Raw genomic sequence first — 13,269 nt, 5'->3', positions numbered from 1 at the left:
CAGGGTCCAAAGACTTTCAGCAAATGGCAGTCACAGTGAAGTGTGAATCCAGGCACACTGGAGAACTTGCAAACGATGGCCTCCTGCTCCAGCTTTCTCTCTGTGCAGGCAGACAAAACCCCGAATTCTGAAAATGAAATGATTCTGAAAGTCCTCTGTAAAACTAGCTTAGTAAAGGCTACTTAACAGAAACAGAGCAAGCATCAGACTCAGTTCATCAAATCCCTGGCTGCCCCTCCCCTTGACAAAGGAGCAGCCGGAGCAGGACCTGTGTCCCGATGTTTCTGCTGTCAGCTGTTGCCTCCTGCGACTGTACAAACATGCTGCAGGATGCATGAATGAGCTAAAGGGTTGAAATGGAGCATCCAGGCCTTGCCTGTTAGCAAAACACTTCGTTAGTTGTTTTTCCGTGGTGACCAAAGCATTGTCGCCATGACATGCCTTTTGCAAACAAAAAGCAGAGACCAAAAATGTAATCTTTGCCATTTGAGTATTAGGACCCATCACACATTCATACCACAACTTACATTTCTACTTAACATGTAATATATAAGCCATATGGATTTTTTTTCATATTGACCTGTAATTTCTCAGTGAATCTGTCTAACGAGAGAAGAATAATTGCAGTTCATTGCCTGGAAAGGGAAATTTGATATTAGTTGAAATCACTCTTAGCTGGATTTAGTTTGAGAGAACCAGTTTTCACCAGCTGAAGTTTAAGAGCTGGAAGGTTATATATAAATGCATTAGCAAGTGTGTATGATGGGGAGTGACGCACCTGTCAAGACAAAGGAAACCACAAAGGGGGTGATGTCTTTCTGTCCTTGGGTTCTCTCTCAAGGCATTCAAGAGGGAGCAATGCTGGGAAGCTGAGCCTGCAGGACAAACGAGGGGAGGGTATCTTCCCAGTCTCTGTCACAGCTCTTGGCTTACTTAACTGTTAATCTATTTTCTAGAGGGGCTCAAAATCACAGTGGGCTCCCTGGCTGGAATTTGAGATGAGGCCTGGATTTAATTACAAGCAAAACAGACTCTGTTGGTCATTTATCCTTATGGAAAGACCATGCTCAGTGGGATCAGTCTCACTGGAGGAACAGTTAGGATAGGCTCATCAAGTGTCACACAAACAAGTGGCCCAGGCCATCCACCAAGGATGACACGCTCTGTGACCTCTTTGTTACTCTCTGACCCTCTCAGGTGGCTCAAAGTGGCTTGTTCGCTTTTGTCATGGACATTTAAATTAGGTTTTCACACTGAGTTTTTTCTCTTCAATCCTCCATTTGAACAAACTTGTTTGTAAATTGGTATAATATTTTTCTCAGAAATATTGAGGAGTAAACTTGGATTTTATGGTAAAGTCATAATTGTAAAAATTTTCCGCTTTTGTATCTTTTCTTGGAACTGCACTGTGACCTCAAACTCCCTCATGGTTTGTCTCATGGCCCCAGTGAGAGAGCCTGCACTGTAACTTTTGTATGCTGAGGGACTTTTCATAAAGCTTCGGTTTGAATGCTGACACACCTCCCACTTCCCCTTGAGTTGGGCAACTCAGTTTTCATCCTTAAGGAGTGGAATGCGATGTCCACTTACTCTGACTCTCCCTGGAAACACAGGGCAGGTTTTGCTTAGGTATATGCATTAGCTGAGCTCTGGGGGCCCATGCTTTCCGTCCACACTCGGGGTCTCACTGCGATGATGTGATGTGTGGTGCAGATTGCCTCAGCAGCTAACCACAAAGTCCTTTCAGGACACCAGTGGTGCTGTCCTTTAGCCTTCCTGCCTTCCTTTGCATGCTTCTCTGCACCCCCCACCCCACCCCACCCTCTCATCTCTCATTACGTGGCACGGCTGGTGTGCAAGCTCTTCAGAAACCCAAGGAAGAGAACTTCCAGTTCTCAGAGCATAAATTTAGACATTAACACTGTGACAGCCCTGCAGGAGGAAAAGTTTGTGCCGAGCCATCTTGCCAGTTTCAGTTTCTGTAAAGAACAGTTTCTATTACTGTGCACAGTGTCCTAAGTGGCCTAGACATGATGGAAGGAACTTCCTTTAAAATTAGAGTCTAAAAGAAACTCGGAATTTTTCTGGACTGAATTATCTCACGCCTGCTAGATTATAAAACTTATTTGTATGGGATTCCTGTGTGTACAGATGTGTTTATCTTCACATCTATGTGTGTTTCTTGTGCCTTTTCTTTGGCTTTTGTTTTGTTTTGTGTTGTCCTATTCTAATTTGCTTTGTTTTGTTTTATCTTATTTTATAATTATTCTTTAGATGCTTGTTTGTTTTCTAAGGAGAGACAGAAAGGGTTTGGATTTGGATGGGCGGGAGGAACCTCAGAGGAGTTAGGGGACAGGAAACCATAATCAGAGAATATTGTATGAAAAAATGTGGTTTTTGTCTGGTGTTTCAAGGCAGGGTTTCTATCTTACAGAACTGGCTATCCTGGAACTAACTCTGTACACTAGGTTGATCTTAAACTCACAGAGATTTGCCTGCCTCTGCTTCCAGAGTGTGAACCACCACTGCCTCTCCGTGGGCAAGAATGCCAGCCCAGTAGCCTATTACACAATCTGTGTGCTGTTTTCCAGCCACCCATCTGATCCACAGATCGGTACCCATTTCTGGGGCTGTTGTAAAAGTAGATTGAGAGGTGCTTTGTGAGCTGTAAAGCTTCATAAACTACAAGCAGGTACTAAATGGCTAGCCCACGATGACAGCTCTCAACTTGTCCTGCATAATTCCCGGCCACTCAGTGCTTTGTTGAAATGCTCTTGAGTTTCTTTCTCCCTACTAGAAACTTCCTGTTGATTCCGAACGATAAGAAAGAGCCCTGCTTCTTTGGTCGGTCGGTTCCTGGCCAATTTCAAAGCCCGCACCTTCGCTTTTCATCTGGTTAGCGCTCCACTGGACCCACTGAGTATCCGCAGGCTCACCAGAGTGGAGACTCACTGAGTTATCTCTCTGCAGGTGTGAAATTGAGGCAACCCTTGAGAGGCTGAAGAAACTAGAGCGAGACCTCAGCTTTAAAGAGCAGGAGCTCAAAGAAAGGGAGAGACGCTTGAAGATGTGGGAGCAGAAGCTGACCGAGCAGTCCAACACCCCGGTGAGTACGCCACCTAGTGGTTTCCTGCAGCACTCGGAAGCCTGGCTGAGCATGGCAGCAGGGCTAATTCTTCCTCCCGCTCTTCCCTGCCCTGCTCCTGAGAATTAAAGGCCTACGTTGATAGTAAAGAATATAAAACATATTTAAAGGGAAAAGTCCTATTTAAGAGAAAACTCTCTCCTTCTAGATCTTTCCTAAAGAACTGCTGTTCTCTCAGTGTGTTTGTATGTTCAAGTTACTAGAATAAAATCTAAAGTGTTTTTGGACACTTTAGTCCTCATAACACTGTTGGGTTGCTGCTGTTTGGCATTGCACTTAGAGGCCATCAGTAATTAATAACTACAATTGCAAGGCAGCCAGGAATATTTGGGTGTGTCAGAACTTAACCACATTTTCTTTCTAAGATTGAGCTGGCTTGCTGACAGTGATGACAAGCATTAATATTCCTTATTAATTTAGTACTGTGATTATGAGCAGCATAAAATGGGGAAAGGGCTTCTCTTGGGACAGGAAGCCGGTTTGCTCTACCTCTAGGAAGATGTTTCCCAAGTCCAGGGGAGCCCTGGCTCTTTATCTTCTAACCTTGAGCTTAGGCTGTATGTTCAATTTTAGATAGTTTTATCATCCTTCTAAATTTTAAATAAGAGTTACTTTCAAAAGGCAAGAAAAGGTTAGGATTGGTTTGTCTAGGATTTTCACTGGGCAGTATCTATCCATTTCAAACCACAAGAAAGGAGAGATTAAAAATGAAGTTATTGACAAATAGATCAAGTAAAAAGTTAACTACCCTTCTCTTTGTGTTCCACAAAGGCATTTCCTATCTAGACAAGTCTTAGTCTCCTCTGGGCAGCCTGAGACCGATTGCAAAATGTCTTCCCATGTCTAAAGAACAGAAGAATCTGTCTCTACTTCCAATTCCTATGAAGAAGCAATCTGATGTCCCCTCACCCCCCCCCCAAAAAAAGAGGCTGCCCCTTAATGTTACAGATTTACCCCTTTCCAAAAATGCCTTTGGTAATCCCAGGAATCCCAAGGAGAGAATTGAATTGCTGTACACAGGACTGTCACGAGATAGTAAAAGGGTGCCTCACTTTTGTTAGTGAGTCCCGTGAATTTAACCAGACTCTCAAGGAAGGGGTAAAGGAGCGAGTTCCCTGTGCAGACTGAGTTGGAGCCAGCCGGGTGCAGCACCCAGGGCTGGTGAAAGGGGGCAGATGGGAGCAGTGGCAGAATGCAGCCATGCCCCTGGAGCTGAAGGCTGAGGGCTGTTTTGTTTTGTTTTGTTTTGCTTTTTAAGTGTATTGAAACCTTAACTGTGTAAAGCACCGCATGGCTTGACTCCCTCTAAATGCAGTATTGTCAGGGAAACTTTCAGCCGCCTATTAGAGTATGCTTTAGAACCTTGCCTCGGCTTATTGGCATCAGTTTTGCTAAGAAATTATGGGCTGCCTTGCACATATTATTGCCGCTGGTAACACAGTCATGGATTAAAGAATAAAACCCTACAGATGCTTAGTAGGTTGTATCTTGCATTTTTAACTCCAGAAAACTTAAAGCCGGTGCTTTGCGGGCGGGCCACCAGCTAACAATGGACAGCATGGCACACAGTCTCTGCACGGTTCCCTCCCTCTTTACTTATGAGGCCTAAGTTTTTCCTTTGTTTATAATTCTTGCTTTCAACGTCTAGAGCCGGTATTTCTAAGGGAAAGGAGTTTGTGCTCAGGTATTTGATGAGCAGCTGTTTTCTTTTATCCTCACTTCAGTCTCTAGTTGGCTTTAAACTTGACTGCTGGGAACAAGAGAAATCTTTTTAAAAGAGGCAAAACTGGGCTTTTTTTTTTTTTTTACAGGTGGCTTCACCTTGAATATAACAGTCTAACATTTGCACAACTGCATAAAAATACCATCCAATTGATTTCGGGGGTACTATTTTTCCTCCTAAAACTGAGACGTTGAAGATGTTGGAAAGACGAGTGCTTTGTGCATAAATAGGGATGATACTTACTTCTAATTATTGTTGTAGCTTGCTGTAAAAAAAAAAAATTTAGAGATAACGTCTTTTTTGAGAAATATTATGGAGCTCTTTAGAGGCTAACATAACGTGAGAAAAAAACCTTGGCAATAATTAAATAAGCAACAAAGGGTTCCTTGGAGCTTCTACCCATAGAAAACCAACTTGAGAATTGGAGAAGGGTGGCCATAGGGAGTGAGACTCTGAGGCTGACTGGACCACATGACCTTGACACAGAACCCACAATGCCAAAGGTCTCTGCTAATAGGATGAGCTGGTTTTTGAAAACTGAGCTCCGACAGTAACTTGAATTAGAAGACCGGGCCATCAAGATGGTTCTGTGGCTAAATGTACTTGCCAATTCACGCCTGATAACCCAAGCTGATTCCCTGGAACCCACAGGGGTAGGAGAGAACTGAGCCCCCAAGATTGTCCTCTGGCCCCCACACATGCACCTGTAGTACTCATATGCCTGCGACAATAGTGGATACGTTTTTTAAGTTCTTAAAATTAAAAAAAAAAAAGGTCCTATTTGGTGCCTTCATGCTCAGAATGTAAAGTACATCCAATACTTTATTTGTGCGTTATCATAGGTTCATACATATGAAGCCACCTTTATTTGCTTAGTTCTCAAAAGATGATATTAAAAAATTTATATCCTGACAGTTTTACCATAAAAGAAATAGAAGCAGACATTGTGGATTAGGTTGGTGTTGAAAGGAAGAAAATGAACTCATAAACAGACCCTCCATTGAAAGGAGACTTGGGTATTAGTGGCTACAGCAAGGAGATAGTCTAAGTGAATCCTAGGCAGTGATCACCCAGTTTCCATGGCAGAATTTATCCCCAGGTGAGTTATATATGAACTTGAATAAATTAAACAGCGTGGGATCTAGCTAGAGTCCAGTAATGAAAGCAGGCAGGTAAAGTGGCCCACAGAGTGTGCTCAGGGCACACTAGCCTTGGGAGAGAGACAGAGTCACTGAGCTCCCCACGCGGACGGACACACAGCCTGACTGCTTCTGCCCTTCCTCTGAGCTCTTCGTTGGGACAGGGTTTCTGAAATTTTTTGACTTGGGATTTAAACTCTGCTTCATTTCTTCTCTTTTTAATTAACGTAGTGGTTAATCAAGTGTTTCTATATGGAAATGAAATTGGGAAAAATTAAGAGACATCCTAAACACTATTTCGTTTTAAGCGAAGCAAGGACCCAGAACTGTCCATTTGGCTCACTGTGGTGCTTTGCAAGCTTTCAGATTTGATTTACTCTGTCATTTATAAAGTATAGTCCATATACTGGCGCCAGATCTGCCATTCAGTATGTTCTCATCATTCACCTCCTGTGTAGCACCAACTGATGTTGTGGTGTCTGTCCCCTGGTTTAAATTGGTACTAATTTCTCTTTTCACTTCTGTCCTTTCTCCCCCTCTGATAGCTTCTCTTGCCTCTTGCTGCAAGAATGTCTGAGGAGTCTTACTTTGAATCTAAGACAGAGGAGTCAAACAGTGCAGAGGTGTCATGCCAGATCACAGCAACAAGTAACGGGGAGGGCCATGGCATGAACCCAAGTCTGCAGGCCATGATGCTCCTGGGCTTTGGGGATGTCTTCTCAATGAACAAAGCAGGAGCTGTGCTGCATTCTGGGATGCAGATAAACATGCAAGCCAAGCAGAATTCATCCAAAACCACATCAAAGAGGAGGGGGAAGAAGGTCAACATGGCCCTGGGGTTCAGTGACTTTGACTTGTCAGAAGGTGATGATGCTGATGATGGGGAGGAGGAGGATAATAATAGTGAATGATGGCAGAAAGTAATAAAACTGAAATTTTTTTAATGGAAGAAATGTATTATCTCAGTCTGTGCAAAAAGCAGCATAGGAAGGCAAGCACCGAGTACTGCGCCTTAGGCCATGCTCACCAAGGGCTGTTCCCTCATCCGTGTGACTTTACTTTTGCATTCAGAAAAGCGAGGCAAGGGAATCAAGCTAAAGGCATATTTATTAGCAAGTGTGGTGCCTGGTTATAGAAACGTGTGATCATCTACATACTGTGTCCTTAAACTAATGACATTTGTGCCTTTCCTCTTTGAAGTGCATACTTTGTAGTTTGTGTTTGACTGTTTTATTCCCTTCACTCACTCCGTTGGGGAAATATCCATTTGAAACAAACTCTATTCTAATTCCACTAAGGTCCTTCCTTGTACAGTACATTATAATGGTGGAGGTGATGGATGACTATAAAAAAACAGCCACATTTAAAAAAAAAAAAAAAAGGCTGAGATGAAAGGAGATTATTAAAAAATGCTTCTTCAGAAATACCTAAACGCCAACAAATTTACGAACCAAATAGCACACAGCTCCTCAAAGTAAAACCCAAGTGGTGGTATTCTCTAGTGACACTTGAAGGGGAAATTCTCTGGGTTTGAAGCAAGCAGCAGACGTCACTAGCTTGCATCCCCCATGCTGGCTGGAAGCATCCTTACATGAACACACTTTCACCCTAGGCTTAGCTTGTGCTTTACACAGAAGCAGGATGTGTCTAGGCATGAGCAGGCCTAGCACACACCTGCTCTGTACTTCCAATAGAGCACTCTGTTACTTTGTTTCCCAGGGGTACATATATTAATATTAGATTTTAAGCTATATGCAGGAAAAATAAACACTATAAATAGGGAAGACAAGTTACTTTAGACACAAGTGTGTTATAAAGGGGTCTTTCTGTTAAATGTAGCCATACAATGTTACCCACCCACCCCACCCTGTATTTCCTTTTTACTGAGTGCTGTGATGCTGGTTTGAGAAATAGATTCAGGTGCTACTTACTATGAAGGCCAGGCTACCCAGAGACACTCTTAGAAGACTAGTTTATCTATCAAAACCTATTTAAGCTATAAATACCTACAAAATCACAACTAGATAAAGACAAAACAAAACTCTTTATCAACCTAACTCAGACACATTGTCATTCACTTGACATAAAAATGAACTAGTTTTCATGAGCCTTTTTTGGTTAGAAGCTCTGACATCAGGTGGGTGTGGTGGCTCATGTCCATGATCCGGGCACTTGGGAGCTGAGGCAGGACAGTGAGTTAGTAACAGCCTGATCCAGCTACAAAGCAAGACTCTGTCCCAAGAAAGGATTAGACACCATCTACCAGTGTTTCTAAGTATGTTTGGTTATGAAGTCTGTGGGAATCTTAGATGGGATATGCTTCTAATCCTCAGTGAGAATTGAAATGTACCACCAAAAAGAAAAGCATACACTACAACTTTATCTGGGGAGGAATAACTAGTGCAATGTTCTGGGTGTCTGTTTGCTGTGCAGTCTTGGGTAGACTATTTAATCTCAGAGCCTGTTTACCCTCCATTATCATGACGGGAATGCTAATCTACTTCAAAGAAAAAGAATTAGAAGAAAGTGTATGACCATGTAACATAACCCAGGCCGTGGCAGGTGCCACTTAACTCCACCTACAGTTAATTGCCAAGTAAAAGAGACACAAGAAATAAGTGGGTTCAGTAACCTCCTACAACACTAAACTATCTATTGCAAGCCATACTTACTCAGAAGCATGAAGTTAAAAGTAGGTTGCTTTCAGGTAATACAAAGAGAGCAATTTTTAGGATGTAAAATGTGCAAACAGATTTAATTCAGTTGTTCTTGGAACGTGTGTGCCATGGCCAGGTCCACCTGTGCTGGGTGTTTACAGGCTGGTACAGTCTACCTGAGAAGATGCCCCCCTCCCTGTGCCCATCTTGCTGTAGTGTTCAGCACATATATACTTTAGATATGTAGCCAGGCCACTTAAACAGAACATCTTGGAGGGGAGTGAAAGCCGATGCCTAGTAACTCCTGATTTCCCAGCATGCTGTGAGTACCTGAAGGAGACAATGGCAGGGACAGGGTCTTAAAGCCTCTTGCATGCCTGCCCAGGCAAAAGTAAAGTCTTGTTCAACAAGTGTTCGCTGGGACCCTGGTGTCTACCGAGTTCTAGCTAGAGAATAGCTAGATGACAGCATTTACACTCATGGAGCATGTGTACTAGTGAGTAGGAGTGAGCAGTCAGTAAAGCATGCATCATAGAATATGATTGTAAGTGCATGCTGGAGATTGAAGCAAGGAAGGGAGAGGAGGCTGGTGGGAGAGGTCTTCAAAGTGTGGTCCGAAAAGGCCTGGCTGATGGGTAACATTTGCACAAAGCTAAAGAAAGTGAAGGGAACTCTGTGAGAGGTGAATCCGGCCCTAGATGGAAGAACATACGCCTCACTCCCCTCTAATCAGGAGTTGATTTAGAACATAAATGGCATGGAAATAATGGGTTTTTTTCCTAAATGAATACCTAAATCCATATTCTACATAAAACTGTTACTGCATTAAAAAATCAGCCAGATAACACCACTAGGGGAAAGTTGCTGACGTGGGTTTACCATTACCAGGCATATTTCTCCCTCTCTTAACTGCTGCCTTTTTCTTCACTAATGTTGCAGCCATGCTCATAGCTCTGTACTCAGTCATGGAGAAACCATGGGACTTGGGGTAGAGCCTTGGTGAAGAGTTTCCAAACACTCTGTCTGGAACTACATAATACACTATTGGCTATTTTATTTCTGCTCCAAATCAGTCTTCAGCTAGTGGCTTAGAAATATTCAAACAGCCAGATGTAGTAGAGCACGGCTTTAATCCCAGCAACTCAGGAGACAGAGATAGGAGGATCTCTGTGAGTTCAAGGCCAGTCTGGTCTATAAAGTGAATTCTAGGACAGCCAGAGCTGTTACACAGAGAAACTGTCTCAGAGGGGAGGAAATACTCAAACATACCTGAAATCTGACTCATATAAACAGGATCCTATGGAATTCACACATCACCTGTAAACATCACTAGAAAGCTTTAGATTCAATTAATTTTATAAAAAGAAATGTCTATTGGCCACATGAAGAATTTCTAATGATGTTAATGTGGGTCTAACTCACTTCTCAGGTCAAGTTTTGGAAATGACAAACTATCAGTATTCAATGTTATTCCAATGACATGACTTACAAAGGAACAATTCAGAATTTAAAGAAGTCCCCCAAAAAATGTAAAGGTTCAGAACCAGAATTAGAACTCTAGATTGTGGTGACAATTGTCAGTCAGACAACTGAATGCCTCACCTTTTACCTTTCTCTAAGCATGGAGGACACCAACTGTAGCACTCAGCTGAGAGGAATTGACACCTTGACCAGCCAGCTTACTGCCTAGCCTGGTGGCATCCTGCTTACCAGGGACAGTCCCGTCTTGCAAAATCCACACAACATTGTCCTGCCCCCACTGTGGTTTGTTAAGTCATACACTTCTGCTATTCCAACTCTAGTTTCCCCCAAACAAAATTACCCAAGCCTTTTCAAAGCGATAATGGCACCTTCTGCATGTTAGGAAGTTGTAGTGTTTCCTCAGAACCCTGTTTGTGGAAAAGATTTCTTCTCCCTGCCCCACATGGTTGCCGGTAGGAAATAACTGCATCCACCTGGGGGAGGGGCACTGACCTGTTAAGATGACTCCACAATAGGACAGCCCTGGTGGAGAGGCCATCATTCTGCAGTTACTTAAAGGGAATTTTTCCTAATCTTTTTTTTTTTTTTTAAAGCAAAATCACATTTTTATTGTTTCACAAATCGCCAATGAGATAAGATTGAAAGCATATGGCACACTTCTTTTGATGGCCTGAAAACATTGAGGATTGTTTTGGATTTGTTTTTGTTCTTTAACCAGTAACAACAACAACAACAAAAGCAGTGAATTTGTTTAGATTTTAACACCATCTGAGGTACTCACACTTGATCCTCCATTAAAATCAAAATCAAAGGAGAGACCCAGAGCCACTTCGCTTCAAGTTACCATGTGTGTATATAACTCCAGTTTTCATTAGAGTGCTAAGCATTTTGTGAAAGATGGTTTTAAAACCCAGTGAGTTAAATATTGATGATACTTTAAAGACGATTTTGTCACACTAGACTTGGGCAGCCTGGGGAAACCAGTCGAGTCCCAATATACCACAGACACACAGTAGAGCATGAATCTTTCTATAATCAGGCACCGTCTGCTGCTTTTGAGAAAGACCATTTTCCTGTGTAGACTATAGTCACTGTCGCAGAGGCTCTCCATCCCGCCACAGGTAGAGTAGCCTGACAGACAGCTCTAGGTACAGCCTTCTGTGATTAAAAAATGAATGTCTATCAGGAAATCGGGGACAGGCTGTGTTTTCTCAGCCCCCAACCTTGTGGGCACTCTGTTGCTTGTGTGAGGAACTTTCTGGCATGCAGTTAGTTATTTCAAACTAGAATTCAGGCACTGACCCAACTGTTTCTAGCGAGTGCAAATACTCTTAATTCTGACGTGACACACTCACTGCTTTTGCACTCTAAAAAAACTGCTACTAGGAAACATTTCTGTCGTTTGAGTGTAGGCTTTTAATAGGTGGCATCATCACTGTGTTTTCAGAATAGTCCTCTCCCCTTCACTCAGTATACTGCAATGTTATTTTGAGCAAGTCTTATGCCAAATGCCATGTATAATGTTTGTATGGAAAGATTAAACTGCGCTCCTGTGTGGTAAGACTGTTTAGTTGCCGACTGCATAGTTGGAATTTGATATTCCAGCATGGAGTCCACGATGTATTCAGAAATCCAAGTTGGTGTCATACATTTCATTCTGATGTGAACTTTTCTCTGCTTTCCTTTGTTCTAAGACTCCATTTTGCAATAAACGTTTTGACAGTAAACCCCTTTGTTATGTGTCGCTGTGTACATAAGATCTTTGTTAGATTGGATTCCTAACATCCTTTGAAGAAATCAGTGTCACACACGCGCGCATGAGTGCTAGCTTTCCTCTTCTGAAGTCTGTTGGAGTATAAATAATGAATTACTAAAGTGATGGGGCAGTCATGAGGGATTTTTTTTTTTTTTTTTTATCCCCAAAGAAAACAGAAAGGCTTAGAACTCATCTACTGCAGATGCACTGATATGCTAACAAAGTACAGAAACCATGAAGGCAATGGTGAGCCTCTGTGTGGCTGGAGATCATTAACTCTTAGCCCCTGTCTTGCCAAATTCAAACCATCTTGCAGCAGCGCCTGGTCGCAGCCCTCATCTCACTGATCTTTGTAAGCATCTGCAGACTCCTGCTGGAGGGAGCACCAGGCAAGGCTCAGGTCTTTCCTGTGGCATAACATTGATGAGCCAGCCGTAGAGCGGCAAGAACTCCAGCGCCCTTCCCACATGAAAACTGAAGATGTTGCTTATTTCACTTATGATCTTTATTCAAGAAATGCTTATTCCTCAGTTTTCTTAGCACATATGGAAAGTATGTAAAAGTCAAAGCACCACACACACACCATCACATCCACACATGTAGAGATAAAGACCAGCCTTAGTGCAGGGCAATACTTCTATATGGGATTTCGATGTCTCTTACTTCACGTTTGTATCCGTGGTGGACAAAAGGGGTGACATGTTTCTCCAGCTCCAGCTGTATGCAGCTGTCCCGGGAAGATGTAAAGCTTGTCATGTATTTTCTTTGATTGAGATCAACTTCAGATGAGCCTCCTTGAGTCCCCTCATCCACACCATTACAGTGAGCATGCTGGGTGACTCCTTCATAGCGTGTGTAGAAAGTTTGTGAAGAATATTACTGACTCGAGCCTATGCTGTGTGTCCTTGCAACCTAGATGTAGTACCCAGAGTCTGCACATTCATGTTTAAAATAATAAAACCTGCTCTGCTACACCCAGAATTGGCTTCTTTCTCTTTTTCCTCCAACACAATTTCACTGCATCCTATGCTCCAATTAAGTGGGCATGTCACACCCACTCCATCCCCGTGGCCAGTATCTTACCTACTTGTTCTTCCTTGCCTTTTCTTCTCCCCAGGGCCTGTCATCCCCAGCTCAAGCCATTTGCCTTCCATTCCCCTGTCATATGCTGTGGTACATTGGTCTTTGGATGCCTATCAACACTAAGCAGACTACCAAATAATTTGGCAACTAAATATATGCATCCTTCATTCTGTAATTTTATTCATTCCATAAGATAGTACCATAATAATTACACAGGAGGCTAGAGAGAGAACTTGGTTGGTAAAATGCTTGCTTTGTATATATGAGGACCTGCGTCTAAGTCC

At 42.7% G+C, this 13,269-nt stretch overlaps 1 protein-coding gene across 3 annotated transcripts in view; it reads left to right on the top strand.

Moving 5' to 3' along the window:
- The window catches only part of Map3k20 (mitogen-activated protein kinase kinase kinase 20), a 152,461-nt gene that overhangs the window by 103,700 nt on the left and 35,492 nt on the right, over positions 1 to 13,269 (top strand). For all 3 annotated transcript variants that reach the window (XM_051184475.1, XM_051184477.1, XM_051184476.1), the window contains exon 11: positions 2,971 to 3,106. In XM_051184475.1, the coding sequence (XP_051040432.1) occupies positions 2,971 to 3,106 (136 nt within the window). The remainder of the gene's footprint in view (positions 1 to 2,970; positions 3,107 to 13,269) is intronic.

The sequence above is a fragment of the Phodopus roborovskii genome, unplaced genomic scaffold (assembly GCF_943737965.1).
Source record: "Phodopus roborovskii unplaced genomic scaffold, PHOROB, whole genome shotgun sequence".
Classification (NCBI taxonomy): domain Eukaryota; kingdom Metazoa; phylum Chordata; class Mammalia; order Rodentia; family Cricetidae; genus Phodopus; species Phodopus roborovskii.
Note: the sequence above shows the minus strand (reverse complement) of the source record. Positions and strands in the feature narration are given on the sequence as shown.